General features: G+C 36.0%; 1 protein-coding gene across 1 annotated transcript in view; it reads right to left on the bottom strand.

Moving 5' to 3' along the window:
* LOC130240010 (arginyl-tRNA--protein transferase 1) overlaps nt 1–15,056 on the bottom strand; it is a 125,991-nt gene that overhangs the window by 85,380 nt on the left and 25,555 nt on the right. Inside the window, exons 5-6 of the mRNA XM_056471426.1 lie at nt 14,688–14,786; nt 11,876–12,070 (exon numbers count right to left, since the gene is read on the bottom strand). Of these exons, the coding sequence (XP_056327401.1) occupies nt 11,876–12,070; nt 14,688–14,786 (294 nt within the window). The remainder of the gene's footprint in view (nt 1–11,875; nt 12,071–14,687; nt 14,787–15,056) is intronic.

The raw sequence follows: 15,056 nt of genomic DNA, 5'->3' as shown, positions 1-15,056 counted from the left end.
CCTTTAACTCAATAAACAATACAATAAACTATATAGTAAAATTTGCTGCTTATTAATATTTAGTAAGCTATAGTTGGATTTAGGATTTAGATTAGGTATGTAGAATAAGATCATACACTGTAAAAAAAATATTGCGGACTTAATTTGATTAGTTGAATAAAAATAGCTTTTCTAGTCATCTCAACTTAATCATACTGACTAAATATAATAAGTTACACTTTGCATAACTTAAAAAAAATCTATTAAGTTAAAAAAATCTGCCTGTTAAGTTTCGCATTGAATTTAAAATATTGCTTCTTACATATAAAGCTTTAAATAATCTAGCTCCTGTTTGTCTAACCAATCTTCTGTCTCGCTACAATCCAACTCGCTCTTTAAGGTCTCAAAACTCAGGGCTTCTGGTAGTACCTAGAATAGCAAAGTCAAGTAAAGGAGGTCGAGCCTTCTCATTTATGGCTCCTAAACTCTGGAGTAGCCTTCCTGATAACGTCCGAGGCTCAGACACACTCTCCCAATTCAAAACTAGATTAAAGGCCTATCTGTTCAGTAAAGCATACACTTAGTGCACCACTTAGCGGGCTTCCACACAGGTTCTGCATATTGTTTATATACACTATGAACAGCAGCTACACTAATTATTCTCTTTATTCTCCATTTCCACCTGGGGATACTCTTCTCGAGGCCTTCAGACTATGCAGAGTCACTGATTCGATCCAAGACCAACGACGAGATGATTCCAAGGTTTCCATATCCTGGACCAGGTCGTATCCTGAGCAGCTACTGTGATGGTCATGGAAGAGTGGAGAACATGAGACTGATTCCTGTGACGCTCCAGAGACAGACGAGTCTTCGCTGAGGCCAGCTTCCAGTCTCCGCCACTGAGACTGCAGCTCTGCACAAGACGTTTGGCCAGCGGAGGAATTAAAATGATCGTGCCCAACTGAGTCTGGTTCCTCTCAAGGTTTTTTCTTCACTTCCGCCATTAGTGAAGTTTTTTTTCCCTCTCCGCTGTCACCTCTGGCTTGCATGGTTCAGGATCTGTAGAGCTGCGCATCGTTGGATTTGCTCTTCAGTGTTTGGACTCTCAGTAGTGATTATTAAACCACACTGAACTGAGCTAAACTGAACTAAACTTAAACACTACAAACTGAACTACACTGTTCCAATTTACTATGACCTTTTATGTGAAGCTGCTTTGACACAATCTACATTGTATAAGCGCTATACAAATAAAGCTGAATTGAAGGTGAATATTAATCTATTAAAATAAGTTAAAGTAACATAAAAACATTTGTTCTCATGACTGTCATATCATTCTTACAGTGTACAAATAAACAGCCAATAACTTATTAATAGGCAGGTAATAAGTGAATTATGTGACTTTGCTACTTAAACTAAAGTGTTACCGATTATTATTAGTAATGCCAGTTAAGGAGAATGCCATTGAAATACTGTCACAAATAAAAATTAAAATAAATTAATTAATTAATAAAAAAAAAAAAACTTTGTTTTGTTTTAAGATACCTCGAGTTGTCATACACATAGTACAAATAGTACGACGATGTGTAACGTACTTTAGACATGTCATATGACATTAACCACAATGCACATGTAGCCAAAGCCATATGAACATTCGTTGTCTCGAGCACTAAATCAAAGAGACTTTAAAAGTTGAATATTTTCATCATTTAGAATCATGTCTCAAATATGAGGAGTAGAATTTATATGATTAAGAGGTAATCACTTTTTACCTTGTTTCACTGCGTGTTCACTTTATATAAATTACAGAGAGCAATGGTTCTCTGGTTAAAAATTCATGAAGAACTCAGATGTGCAAATTGTACTATAGTTTTAAAAGCAAAAAAAACAAGAAATGGTGAAATATTGCCGTAAATTGAGAACAGTTGCTGCCAAATCTGTCATTTTTAGTCACAATAATCAGAAATGTTGAGAAATGGATTTCTCTCACTTTTAAAGAGACAAACAAAAATGCCTGATATTCCATGACTTGGACAAGAAATAAATTCCCTGATTTTCAATGCTTTGAATCTAGGCTGAAATATATCCTGCACACATCCTGGGCAAGTTTTAATAGATTCACCCATGAACACACCAAAACACTGCTTCCTTCCTTTCTTTAATTTAAGGCTGCATTAAACTCCAAAAGTCTTAGAAGCTATCTTTAGAAGAGCAGCATTATACCCGGATGCAACTTGTTAGCTACACTTGCAGCACAAAAGCCCAAATGTGGCCCAGCTTTAAAAATGGCACATTGATAACAGACTATTTACACTTTCCTCCAATAAATCTGGTCTTTACACGCTTCGCATGAGACGCGGGACCTCCGAGCGCTGCTCTGTGACTTCCTCCGACAAAAAGCCAGAGTCATTGAGACAATTAGCTCTTTCTTAACATTCATCCTTTCCCTCTTTTCCTCTTTTCCTGTTAATACCTCTAGTTGACTTGGAGGAGGGAATGTTTCCGGCAAGGGTTGTAAATACGGCACGAGGATGATAGAGATGTTGAATGGCTTTCGTCCAAACCAGAGTAAACACAAGCGAGAGAGCAAGAGCTGCTGGGCTGAATCCAGGAGGAAGAAAACCTGCGTTCTGTTACTCCCAAAACACGCTAAAGTGTGTCGGAGATGGCATCTTGTAGATTGTTATACAGTGCTCAGTATAAATAAGCACATGCCCTTTTAAAATATATATATATTTGAATCCATTTCTGGAGTAAATAGACAGTGGGGGAAATAAGTATCGAACACGTCACCATTTCTCTCAGAAAACGTATTTCTAAAGGTGCTGTTGACTTGAAATTTTCACTAGTTGTTGGTAACAACCAAAGAAATCCAAATGTGCATGAAAACAAAACTAACTAGTTTACAAATTAGGTTATGTGAAACAAAATGAAATGACAGAGGGAAAAAAGTATTGAACACATGAAGAAAGGGAGGTGTAGAAAGGCAGTGAAAGCCCAGACAGCAGCTGAAATCTCTCAATAGTTCTTCAGCAACCCTCTGCCCTTCATCAGTGTAAATGAATATCAGCTGCTTCAGTCCAACATCTACATTAGCAGGAGGATGAAGATGAAACCAGGGTGGACATTTCAGCAAGACAATGATCCAAAACACAGCCAAGAAAACTTTCAAATGCTTTCAGAGAAAGAAAATCAAGCTGTGGAATGGCCCAGCCAATCACCTGACTTCAATAGATCCAATAGAAAATACAAAATAAAGCTCAGATTTGATGGCTAACATGGGTTGCATGTGCAATTTGCAATTGGTATAAAAGCAATTTAGCTTAAACTTGAGGAAGTAAACTCGGAGGTGGAAACTGCTCAGCTGGTTAGGATCAACATGGAGGAGATTTTATTGACTTTATCACTTTCTGCTTGGTTGCAACATGGTGTTAGGTTAATGATGCAAATGCAATTTAACTTACTTTAAAATATCACGACATAAGCTTTCTGTGGCCCGATGGTTTCCAATTACAGGATTAAATATATCAATTGCAGCTTCTTATCCAGTAATATTATTTGTATCTGCAGTTTGAAGTTATTAACTTGAATTGAAGTGCAACATTTTGGACAGAATTGCAATTTCAGAAATTCTGAGATTAAATTCAGGATTGCATGAAAATAATACAAAAAATAATGTCACTGTTAGCAATTCCGATTCATAATTAAAATGGTTAATTCACCATTGTTATAATGCAGAGTTGGTCTCTCTGAATTGAGAGATTTAAAAAAATCTATTTTAAAGATATAAATCTCAGAATTGCAAAATAAATTCCATATTGAAATTGTCAAAAAAAAAAATTTAAAGACTGGGAAAATGACTTTGTACAAGGAAAAAAAAGCAACTTTTCAAAATTTTCTGAGGCGGCAGGGTGGCTTAGTGGTTAGCAATGTCACCTCACAGCAAGAAGGTCGCTGGTTCGAGTCCCAACTGGGTCAGTTGGCGTTTCTGTGTGGAGTTTGCATGTTCTCCCTGTGTTGGTGTGGGTTTCCTCCAGGTGCTCCGGTTTCCCCCAGTCCAAACACATGCGCTATAGGTGAACTGGGTAAACAAAATTGACCATAGTGTATGAGTGTGTAAATGAGAGTGAATGGGTGTTTCCCAGTACTGGGTTGCGTCTGGAAGGGCATCCACTGTGTAAAACCTATGCTGGAATAGTTGGCGGTTCATTGCACTGTAGCAACCCCTTATAAATAAAGGACTAAGCCAAAGGAAAATGAATGAATGAATGTTCCTTCTCCATAAAATAAAGAAATGTTCAATCATTTAAAAAACAGGACAGTGAGTAAATAATTATGATAAAAGGTTTTAAGGAACCTAAAAATTCTACTCTGGGAGCTTTTTCAGGCTAGGGCATTAAGCCCCGATTTCACAAACAGGGCTTAGATTAAGCCAGGACTCGGCCTTAGTTAAATCAGGCTATTTAAGACACATTTATAAAAACGACCTTAGAAATATATTACTGGTGCACATGGAAAAAAAATGACACTGACGTACTTTAAGACATCTCACCGCAAGTTATTTTGAGTTGAGACAGCTCAAACATGCAATTTAATCCTGACTAGCCTTAAACCTTGTTTGCGGAAACGGGGGAATTTCATTTATTTAATTAAAATTAGTTGAAAAAACTAATAATAATTGAAAATAATAAAATTAATACAAATATTTAGAATGACAATAGAAAATATATAAAACATTTATATTATTATTGTTATTATTATTATTATTATTATTATATTTAAACAAACTTACTATTAAATCGAAGTGTGAAAAAGCATTTGATTGCTTTTATTTGCGGTCAAATGCTGAACTATAAACACTGAATATCACTGACCAGATTGCACTGGGGTCAAACAGACCTTTTGCAATAAACGCATGCTGTTGTGAGCGAGCCGCTGTGTGCAAGGGAGAGATAAACTGTGACAGATCCGTTCCTGCGGAAGACACATTTTCCCTCTCTAGCAGTTAACAGTTCGTAAAAAGTCCAGAACTGCCTTTCCTTGAGGACTCATGGACACACATATACAGTTATGCGCGCTCATGTACACGCAGCACATTCATTCAGATGCAGACACACACACACACACACACACATTCCCTGAGGGGACAGCGTAAGGTATATTTTTGCTGTTTGGGATGACTCAGGGCTCGGTGAATTAGAGCTGGCACACTCCTTTATGAGAGGAAAACATATGGAAAGAAGAAGAGTGGGGCGTGGAGAACAGAAACACTTTTACTACCTGGACCGGCCTTTACTGGCAGGCAGAGTCAACACACAAGATTCATTCAGCATGAAAACAAGCTTTCATAATACACATTCCTTGTCCTTGTCAGATTCAAAGCTCTTTTTTTCCTAAAAAGATTACATGAAGCATTTAGGGATAGTTTTTCGGCCCCTTTATTTCTGTGCACACACTTCTCACTGGTTCAGTCTGTATATGTTTTTTTTTTGTTGTTGTTCAAAAGAAATGAATGCTTTGATAGTAGCACAACCATGTTCAACAGTGGTAATACTAATAATAAATGTCTCTTGCAAACTATAATGATTTTAAATAAATTCTGGGACACTGAAGGCTGGAGTAATGATGCCAAAAATCTGGCTTTACATCACAGAAATAAACTTCACACTTCAACACTCATTTTAAATTTTGTAACTTTACTTCATTATATTCCTGTTTGCATTATATCTTGAATCAACAGGTGAAATGTATGCTCTGGAAAGTATCTAAAGTACTCAGCATATGCTTTAAAAAGCTGGTACTTTACTCTTATTTTTTAAGCAAGTAAACTAGTTTGCCTTAAAATCGACAAGTTTATTTTACTTTTTAAGCAGTAAGTAAACATGTTGTAAATTGGAAGTTAAGTTGACTAAACTTGATTGGGTTAACTCGGAATTTAAAGTAGTAAACTAATCTCTGGCAATGGATTTACTCACTTTTTTCAGTCGACTAATCGGGTTTCCTCACTTTAAGTAAAGCCAACTAATCGCTTTAAAAGCAGAAGGTTTACTCACATTTTAAAGTAGTCAACTAATCGCTTTTAAAAGCAATTAGTTGTCTGAAAAATGAGAAAATCCATTGCTTTTAAAGCAACTGGTTTACCCACTTTTTTAGGTAAAGTAAAATAATCGCTTTAAAACCAGTGGATTTACTCACTTTTTCAGTCAACTAAGCATTTTAAAAGCAATAGAGTTACTTGCATTTTAAAGAAGTCAACTATTCGCTTCACTCAAATGGAGTAAACCCCTTGCTTTTAAAGTCAACTAAAGTTGACTTAAAAAAAGTGGGTAATTCCATTGCTTTTAAGTTTACTTTGAGTAAACTTATCACTTTAAATGCAACAAAATTACTAACTTTAAGCAAAGTCAACTAATCACTTTAAATGCAATGGATTTACTCGCATGTTAAAGTAGTCAACTAATCGCTTTAGATTTAACCACTATAAGTAAAGCCAACCAATCACTTTTAAAGCAATTGATTTACTTACTTTATTCAGTAAACTAATGATTTTAAAAGCAACAGGGTTACTTTTTTAGGTAAAGTCAACTAATCACTTCAAAAGCAATAGATTTACTCCCGTTTTAAAAGTAGTAAACTAAAAGCTTTAAAAGAAATGAGTTTAACTACTTTAGGCAAAGTCAACTTACAGATTTAAAAAATGGATTTACTCACTTTTTTCAGTCAACTAACTACTTTTAAAAGCAATGTGTGTACTCACTAAGTTAAGTCAACTAATCGCTTTAAAAGCAGTGGATTTACTAACTTTTTCAGTCAACTAAGCATTTTAAAAGCAAAAGAGTTACTTGCATTTTAAAGTAGTCAACTATTCGCTTTGAGTGAAGTCAACTAAAGTTGACTAAAGTTAACTAAAGTTTAAGTGAGTAAACCCATTGCTTTTAAAGTGAGTAAATCCATTGCTTTTAAAGCTACTGGTTTACTCACTTTAAGTAAACTTATCACTTTAAATGTAACAAAATTGCTCACTTTAAGCAAAGTCAACTAATCGCTTTAAAAGCAATGGATTTACTCACTTTTTAAAATAGTCAACTAATCGCTTTAAAAGCAATGGATTTACTCACTTTTTAAAATAGTCAACTAATCGCTTTAAAAGCAATGGATTTACTCACTTTTTAAAATAGTCAACTAATCGCTTTAAAAGCAATGGATTTACTCACTTTTTAAAATAGTCAACTAATCGCTTTAAAAGCTATGGATTTACTCACTTTTTAAAATAGTCAACTAATCGCTTTAAAAGCTATGGATTTACTCACATTTTAAAGTCAAATAATCATTTTAAAAGCATCATGTTTACTCAAAGTCAACTAATTGCTTTAAAAGCAATGGATTTACTCACTTTATTCAGAAAACGAATCACTTTAAAAGCAACAGGATCACTTACTTTAATAGGCAAAGTCAACTAATCGCTTTTAAAGCAATGGAGTTACTCATTTTATGTAAAGTCAACTAATTGATTTTTACAGTGTAGCAACCTTAAAAAAAGTTGTTGATATTATTCTAATTACCACTCTTACCAAATGCTGACAAGACCCAGAAATTAGCACAAGATTAGAAACATCATAAAAAACCTTCTGAACACCTCACCAACCACTCGATCACATAGAACAACGCCCTAGCAACATACTATATATTCACGAACAAGAACTTAGCAACCGCTTAGTGCTGCCCTACATAAAAAAGTCAGACATTTTTAGCTGGGTCAGAATAAAAAAGGTCTAGTTTTAATTGTTCTTTATTTCTCATTAACTTGAATTATGAGTGAAGGTCTAAGCCTGTCCACATGTACTCGCTCCATTACATTCAGCTCAAATATCCAGAGAAACCATTTGCAGATTCGGTTGTTTATAACCTGAGTGTTAACCTTCTGTGAGGAATCCGTCATTTAGCCGAGTCCGCGTCAACGCTAACAACAGACATAACTCACACGTAAAGACGGTCATAAAGCAAGCTGCGATAAATTTGTCACCAGGTGGTTTCCGTTTGGAGATGGAGAGAGCGAGAGTTTTCTCCTCCTTTTGGGAGCCTCTATAAATCCTTCCCATTTCCGGACTGTTCTGCGGGGGTGCGATTTCCAGGGGTCTGTAGATGTATGCGACTTTTAATTTGTCTATAATTCATATTCAGAGACGTATGGTCCATGTGCCTCAGGCCTACAGGGAATTTACACTTGTATATTGGCTCAGGGAATTTTAAAAGGAAAGCAAGGTGTTGTTTTACAGTAGATACTTCTGATTAAGCCATTACACATTTTCTATTGACATTTGACTTCACTACACAGCGGAGTTGAGTTTAACATGGAGAATGACATATACAGGGATTTTCTTGCACATCATTTGACTGGATTGAAAAAATATACATTATTTGTGAGCATACGCTGCCCTCTAGTGTTGCTCAGAGGAATATCTACTAGTTTTTTAGGCCTGGTTAGAAATCTGACAACTGGTTCTTGTTTAGAACTGGTCCTTATTCTCAACCAAGACGACTTTAATAACAATAGGTTCCCTTAATGCAGTAGATCTCAATCAGTGGAGCAATTGCCCACTTCTGGGCCACATTCAACATTAAGATTAAGAATAAATATGACTTAGAACCAAATAAGACATGAGACATAACTCACAATTTACCTACTCCAAATCTGTTCGTCTTTTGACAAATTAGTGTTTACAGCATTATTTAACTGGATATGATGTGTGATTTTGGTCCCACTGTATATTAAGTGGCCATAACTAGGCAGTTGAAATAAGTACAATCTGCTTACTGTATGATTTTTATTATATTGCACATCGATTTTGGTGGCGTGGGTGAGTTTAAGGTGGTTTAAGGTGTAAGAGATGATCCAATAAATCAATAGTGTAATTATAAATGTAATTACAGAAGTTAATTAGATTACATGCAGATCATTTAAATACAAGCAGAAGGTCAAAATGAGTACAGTATGTAAATAATAGGTGCATTGTACCAAATTATACATTTAAATATAAGCTAAGCCCGATTAGAAAACTGACTAGTGGTTCTTATTTAGAACTGGTCCTAACTCTCAACCTAGATGACTTTAGGTTCCCTTAATGCAGAAGATCTCAATCAGGGGAGCAACTGCCCACTTCTGGGCCATAGTAAACCTAAACACAAGCCATAATATGACTTAGAATCAAATAAGACATGAGCTGAAACGCTTAAAATAACTTGCAGTTAACACACTCAAAAACTGTTTATCTTCTCTGATAAATTAGGGTTGTGACCATAGACTGTAAAATATATGGACGGAGCATCCGTGACGTCACCCATAGGTTTCTGAACACTGCAAAAGAAGCTACAAGTAGGCGAGGCCAACCGTCGCCATTTTGTTCGCGCGTCATCGCACCCACGGCGGGACACCAAACAAGGGCAAAGAGGCGGAGAGTGGGCGGAGCTACAGACACCTGCTGGCACTTTGCTTAAACCTAGCAGACAGACTTTACTTTAGCAGAAACACTTGATACTTTATTACCTGCGACTCGTTTGTGTTCTGACCACATGTGCTTGGCTGTACACTATATCAATAAAGTGTTTAGACTTTTAAAAACACTGTAGTAATACAGTGAGCCACTAAGCATTGTTCTCATGACGTTTTTCTACAGTAGGACAACGCGAATTACTTCCAAACACTTCAGATATAGTGTGTGTTAGTAAATGCAAGACTATTGATGAACTCCAGGCATAACACTGTATGACAACGCTTCAGATGACTGTTCTAGAGCCTACAGCTAATCAATCTGTCACATTCTGGAGTGCTTTACACGTCTAAAGAAAAATATTAATGATAAATGTTCTTAAATAAAACAAATACATTTATAGAGATGGTATATAAGTATATAACTTTACTCACATGGGAAACGAGGCCACGTGAATGGTTTGTGAGCACAATTAAGTGCACACAGCATCCCATATCATCTGATAATTGTAAGAAATAAGTCCAAAAGGCGGCTGACTGTGTAAAGCCACATAAAACAGAACAAAAATACGACGAATATGCCGAGATCAGTGGCTAATCTGCCGGATTCAGCTGAGGTGAAGTGACGGCGACCAGCGAGATCTAGCTGTCACTCAAGTGGCCACGCCCTTAATTATGCAAACTTAATATAACCTAAAATAAAGGAAATGGATGAGTTATAAAAAAATTCACCCCCCTCACAGTTGTCATGGAGGGTAATAATAGCTATATGAACCAAAATCGTTCTTTGTACCAGGCTGTAAACACCTTTTTTTCTGCTGTAAAGTTGGCCATTCTAGCAGTGGGCTCAATTGCAACTTGCTCTATTATGGAGCCAGCACTAGCGGAATTTTGATGAATTGCAGTTTCAGTTACTTCCGTATTGGCTTCCCGAGAGAGAGCGGGAGGTTGCCGCTTGGTTGTGACGTGGATATGACGTGTCATTTTGGTCCCACTGTATATTAAGTGGCCAATCTACTTACGTTTTTATTAAATTTCACGTCAATTTTGGTGGTATGGGGGAGTTTAAGGTGGGTTAAGGTGAGAGGGATGATCCAATAAATCAATAGTGTAATTATAAATGTAATTATAGAAATGAATTAGATTACATGCAGATCATTTAAATACAAGCAGAAGGTCAAAATATGTATGTACAGTACATGTAAGTGTATTGTACAAAGTTTTTAATTTAAATAGAAGTACATAGTATAGTAGTTAAGGCCACTTAATATAAAATGGGAATGTGATTTTTATTTTTTTTTACTTAGAAAAGTCATTAATAAAATCTTGTAACGATGCATCTGGCCATATGTTGAACTAGTTTATTTTTTAAAAACTGGGATGAAATTAAGTCCTTAAAAAGCCTTATATCTATAAATCACAGACTTCAATCCATTGTTGTGGACACACAGATCTATTAAAGGGTAAAAATGTTAAAAACCACTGTATTTTGATTCAGACAATGTTTTCATTATGGCCAACATCACAACCACAAGAACGGTTTCAGATATCTTGAGTTTGAAGTCTTAAAAGGACAGTTCACCTTATAACAATTTTATCTCCATTTACTAACCCTAAAGTGGCTCCAAAAAGATGAGTAGAAGTAAACGAGGACAGAATTTTGAGGTGAACACTTTTTCTTTTGTTCTATTATGATGTCCACGCTGTTTGCACATAACAGCAATACATTATAATTGTAGATCAGGGATGGGCAAACTCGATCCTGGAGGGCCGGTGTCCTGCATAGTTTTGCTCCAACCCTAATCAAACACACCTGCTTGTAGCTTTCTAGTGATCTTGAAGACACTAATTAGGGTGTTCAGGTGTGTTTGATTTGTGTTGGAGCAAAACTCTGCAGAGACACCGGCCCTCGAGGATCAAGTTTGCCCATGCCTGTTGTAGATTCACTTCCAAAAATTACTGTCCAAATGCAGTTTGTACTTAATTCATGAGACTTGGTTGCAAAAACTGGAATGTAGTTAAAGATACACATAATTTTATCTCCATTTACTGACCTTAAAGTGGATCAAAAAAAGTTATTTTAATAAATGCTGCAAGGTGGTAGGCTTTGATATTTATAGTCAGAAAAATAAGTCAATGGTTTCAACATTCTTCAAGATATCTTCTTCTGTTTTTAACATAAAAAAGGAACTTAAACAGGTCTGGAACAGGTGGAGGATGAGTAAATGAGGACAGAATTTTGAGGTGAACACTTTGTTTTAGTTCTATTATGATGTCCACACAGGTTGCACATAACAGCAATACATTATAATTGTAGATTCCCTTGCAAATGACTGGCACCGTGCTGTTTGCACTTCGTTCATGAGCAAAGTGGAATATAGTTAAAGATGCACATTCTATGACACTGACCTGGTTTGGGCATAATTGATGTTTTCTCAGCAGATGCGGGCGCTGTGTCTTCTCTGGGCGTTGTTGGTGATGTTGAGTTGGTGGTGTCTGTGTCTGGGCTGGTGGTGACGTCCTGTACTTCACTGTGGTCTATATTCAGAGAGACTTGAGGAGGAGGCCGAACGCCTTCTTCATGCACAGAGTCCATAGGCTCTCCTAAAGAATCAACATAGAGTTAAAGTCAGAATTATTCGCCCTCCTGTGAATTCGTTTTTCTTTTTTAAACATTTCACAAATGATGTTTAACAGATTCAGGAATTTTTCACAGTATTTCCTATAATATTTTTTCTTCTGGAGAAAGTCTTATTTGTATTATTTTGGCTAGAATAAAAGCAGTATATTACTTTTTAAACCATTTTAAGGTCAATATTATTAGCCCTCTTAAGTAGTATTTTTTAATATTATCTACAGAACAAACCATCATTATACAATGACTTGCCTAATTACCCTAACTTGCCTAATTAACCTAGTTAAGCTTTTAAATGTCTTTAAGCTGAATACTAGCATCTTGAAAATATCTAGTCAAATATTATGTACTGTCATCATGGCAAAGATAAAATAAATCAGTTATTACAAATGAGTTATTAAAACTATTATGATTAGAAGTGTGTTGAAAAAATCTTCTCTCCATTAAACAGAAATTTAGGAAAAAATATACAGGAGGGCTAATAATTCAGAAGGGCTCATAATTCTGACTTCAACTGTATATATTCAGGATGACAATCTTCACAATACCGCTGGTGCCATCTGCTGTAAGTATTTACTGAACTCACAATGTAGAAGAGATTTCATGCATCATCTGAAATTTGAATAAATACCATTTCCAGTAACGTATACTTTGTAAGGATATTACAATATTTGAGATACGGCTATTTGAATATGTGGAATCTGAGGGTTCAACAAAAATATATATATAATAATAATAATAAAAAAAATTATTAAAATTTTTTTCAAACTAAGTTCTTCGCAATGCACATCAGTTTTACATATACCGTCAGAATTATTAGCCCCCTGTTTATTTTTCCCCAATGTCTCAACACATTTCTAAACATAATAGTTTTAATAACTCATTTATTTTATCTTGATGTCATGATGACAGTAAATAATATTTGACTAGATATTTTTCAAGACACTTCTATACAGCTTAAAGTGACATTTAAAGGCTTAACTAGGTTAATTAGGTGAACTAGGCAGGTTAGGGTAATTAGGCAAGTTATTGTATAATGATGGTTTGTTCTGTAGACTATTGAAAACTAATATAGCTTAAAGGGGCTAATAATATTGACCTTAAAATGGCTTTTAAAAAATTATAAACTGATTTTATTCTAGCTGAAATGAAACAAATAAGACTTTCTCCAGAGGAAAAAATATTATCAGACATACTGTGAAAAATTCTTTGCTCTGTTAAGCATCATTTGGGAAATATTTAAAGAAAAAAAAATAAAATAAAATAAATAAAAGGGGGCTAATAGTTCTGACTTTAACTGTATTTTACGGTAGGAAATTTACAAAATATTTTCACGGAACTTGATCTTTACTTAATATTATAATGATTTTTAGCATAAACGAAAAATAAATCATTAGCCGAAAAATATACATGTGCAACATAACTTGTCACCACAGCCATATCACCCTTCAGCCAAAGACCGGTTACTCACTGAAGCCAATCAGGGCTGAGTCTGGTGAGTATCTGGATGGGAGACCACATGGGAAAACTAGGTTGCTGTTGGAAGTGGTGTTAGTGTTGGCCAGCAGGAGGCGCTCAATCTGTGGTCTGTGTGAATCCTCATGCCCCAGTATTGACCTTATTCTACAATGCGGAAGTGCGCTCGTTTTTGCGATTGTTTTAGGACTTCCGATTCAGTTGCCAATGGGAGAAATGACTAGGAATAATAAACGGCAGAAAATGATCAAACTACTCGCTCTACAAACAAGTGTTTGGACGACTATACATAATAAGTAGACTAATATAATAAGAAAAGATCAGTTTGCAACGTTAAGCAGCATTACGAGCTGTTTTTAACCTCTAAAAATGAATGGACGTGAATGAGACTGGAAGTTTCGAGCCAAAAAGATTCAAATGGCTGCGCCCGCTCGTACACAGAGAATAAGGTGAATAGTGAAGGGGACACTATACTGTCAGTGTGCGTCCTTCGGAGGACACATTAAACCGAGGTCATGAATCTCTGTGGTCATTTAAAATCCCATGGCACTTTTCATAAAGACTAGGGGTGTTTCCCCAGTGTCCTGGCCAAATTCCCTCCATCGGCCCTCACCGATCATGGCCTTCCAATCAATCCCATCCACTAAATTGGCACTATCACTGTCTCTCCATTCCACCAACAGCTGGTGTGTGGTGAGCGCACTGGCGCCATTGTCCTGTGGCTGCAGTCGCATCATCCAAGTGGATGCTGCACACTAGTGGTGGTGTGGAGAGACCCCCCTCATGACTGTGAAGTGCTTTGGGAGTATAGGCATACGTGATAAATGTGCTATATAAATACATATTACATTACATAAAACTGTTTTTTGTGCTTCAGCGTCATAATTGCTTGACTTTACATACAGCCTTCACAGAAGATTTAAATTTGTATGGCAAAATGGTATGAAATGGGTTTTGGTAGAATAAGGACAGTAGTTACAAACAATTTCAGATATGAAACACTAACAAAAAAAGAAGAAGAAAAATGTGAAATCTGGCTGATATAAGATGACCCCTGGCTGATGGAAAGGGCGTCTGGTTAATGTCTGGCCAAAAGCAGCCAAAGCGCACCTGACAAAAATGACTGGGTTTTTCCTGCAGCTATAGCCACTGTCCTCTGAAGTATGGTAGAGAGGGGCTTTAGACGACCTTTGATTTCTTCTAAAACACCTGGGATGACATATACATTAAATCAGACCAGATCACAAGATATAAGAAACAGACAGAGGGTAAACCTGTAGAAAACACTGGCTTGAGGATGACATTTTAATATCGACTCTGAACCATATACTGTGTGGTAACTTCATCAACATTGATTACAATATAATTATTTTAAGTTGTTAAAAGTTGAAGAGTCTTGTAACTCTCCAGGGTTTTTTTTCAATGAGTGCCCTATAAAGGGTTAAATGTCAGCACAAAGGCTGAGAGCAGGTTTGATTT

Source organism: Danio aesculapii, chromosome 13 (genome assembly GCF_903798145.1).
Source record: "Danio aesculapii chromosome 13, fDanAes4.1, whole genome shotgun sequence".
NCBI classification, from domain to species: Eukaryota; Metazoa; Chordata; class Actinopteri; order Cypriniformes; family Danionidae; genus Danio; species Danio aesculapii.
This window is presented reverse-complemented; position numbering and strand designations above follow the sequence as displayed.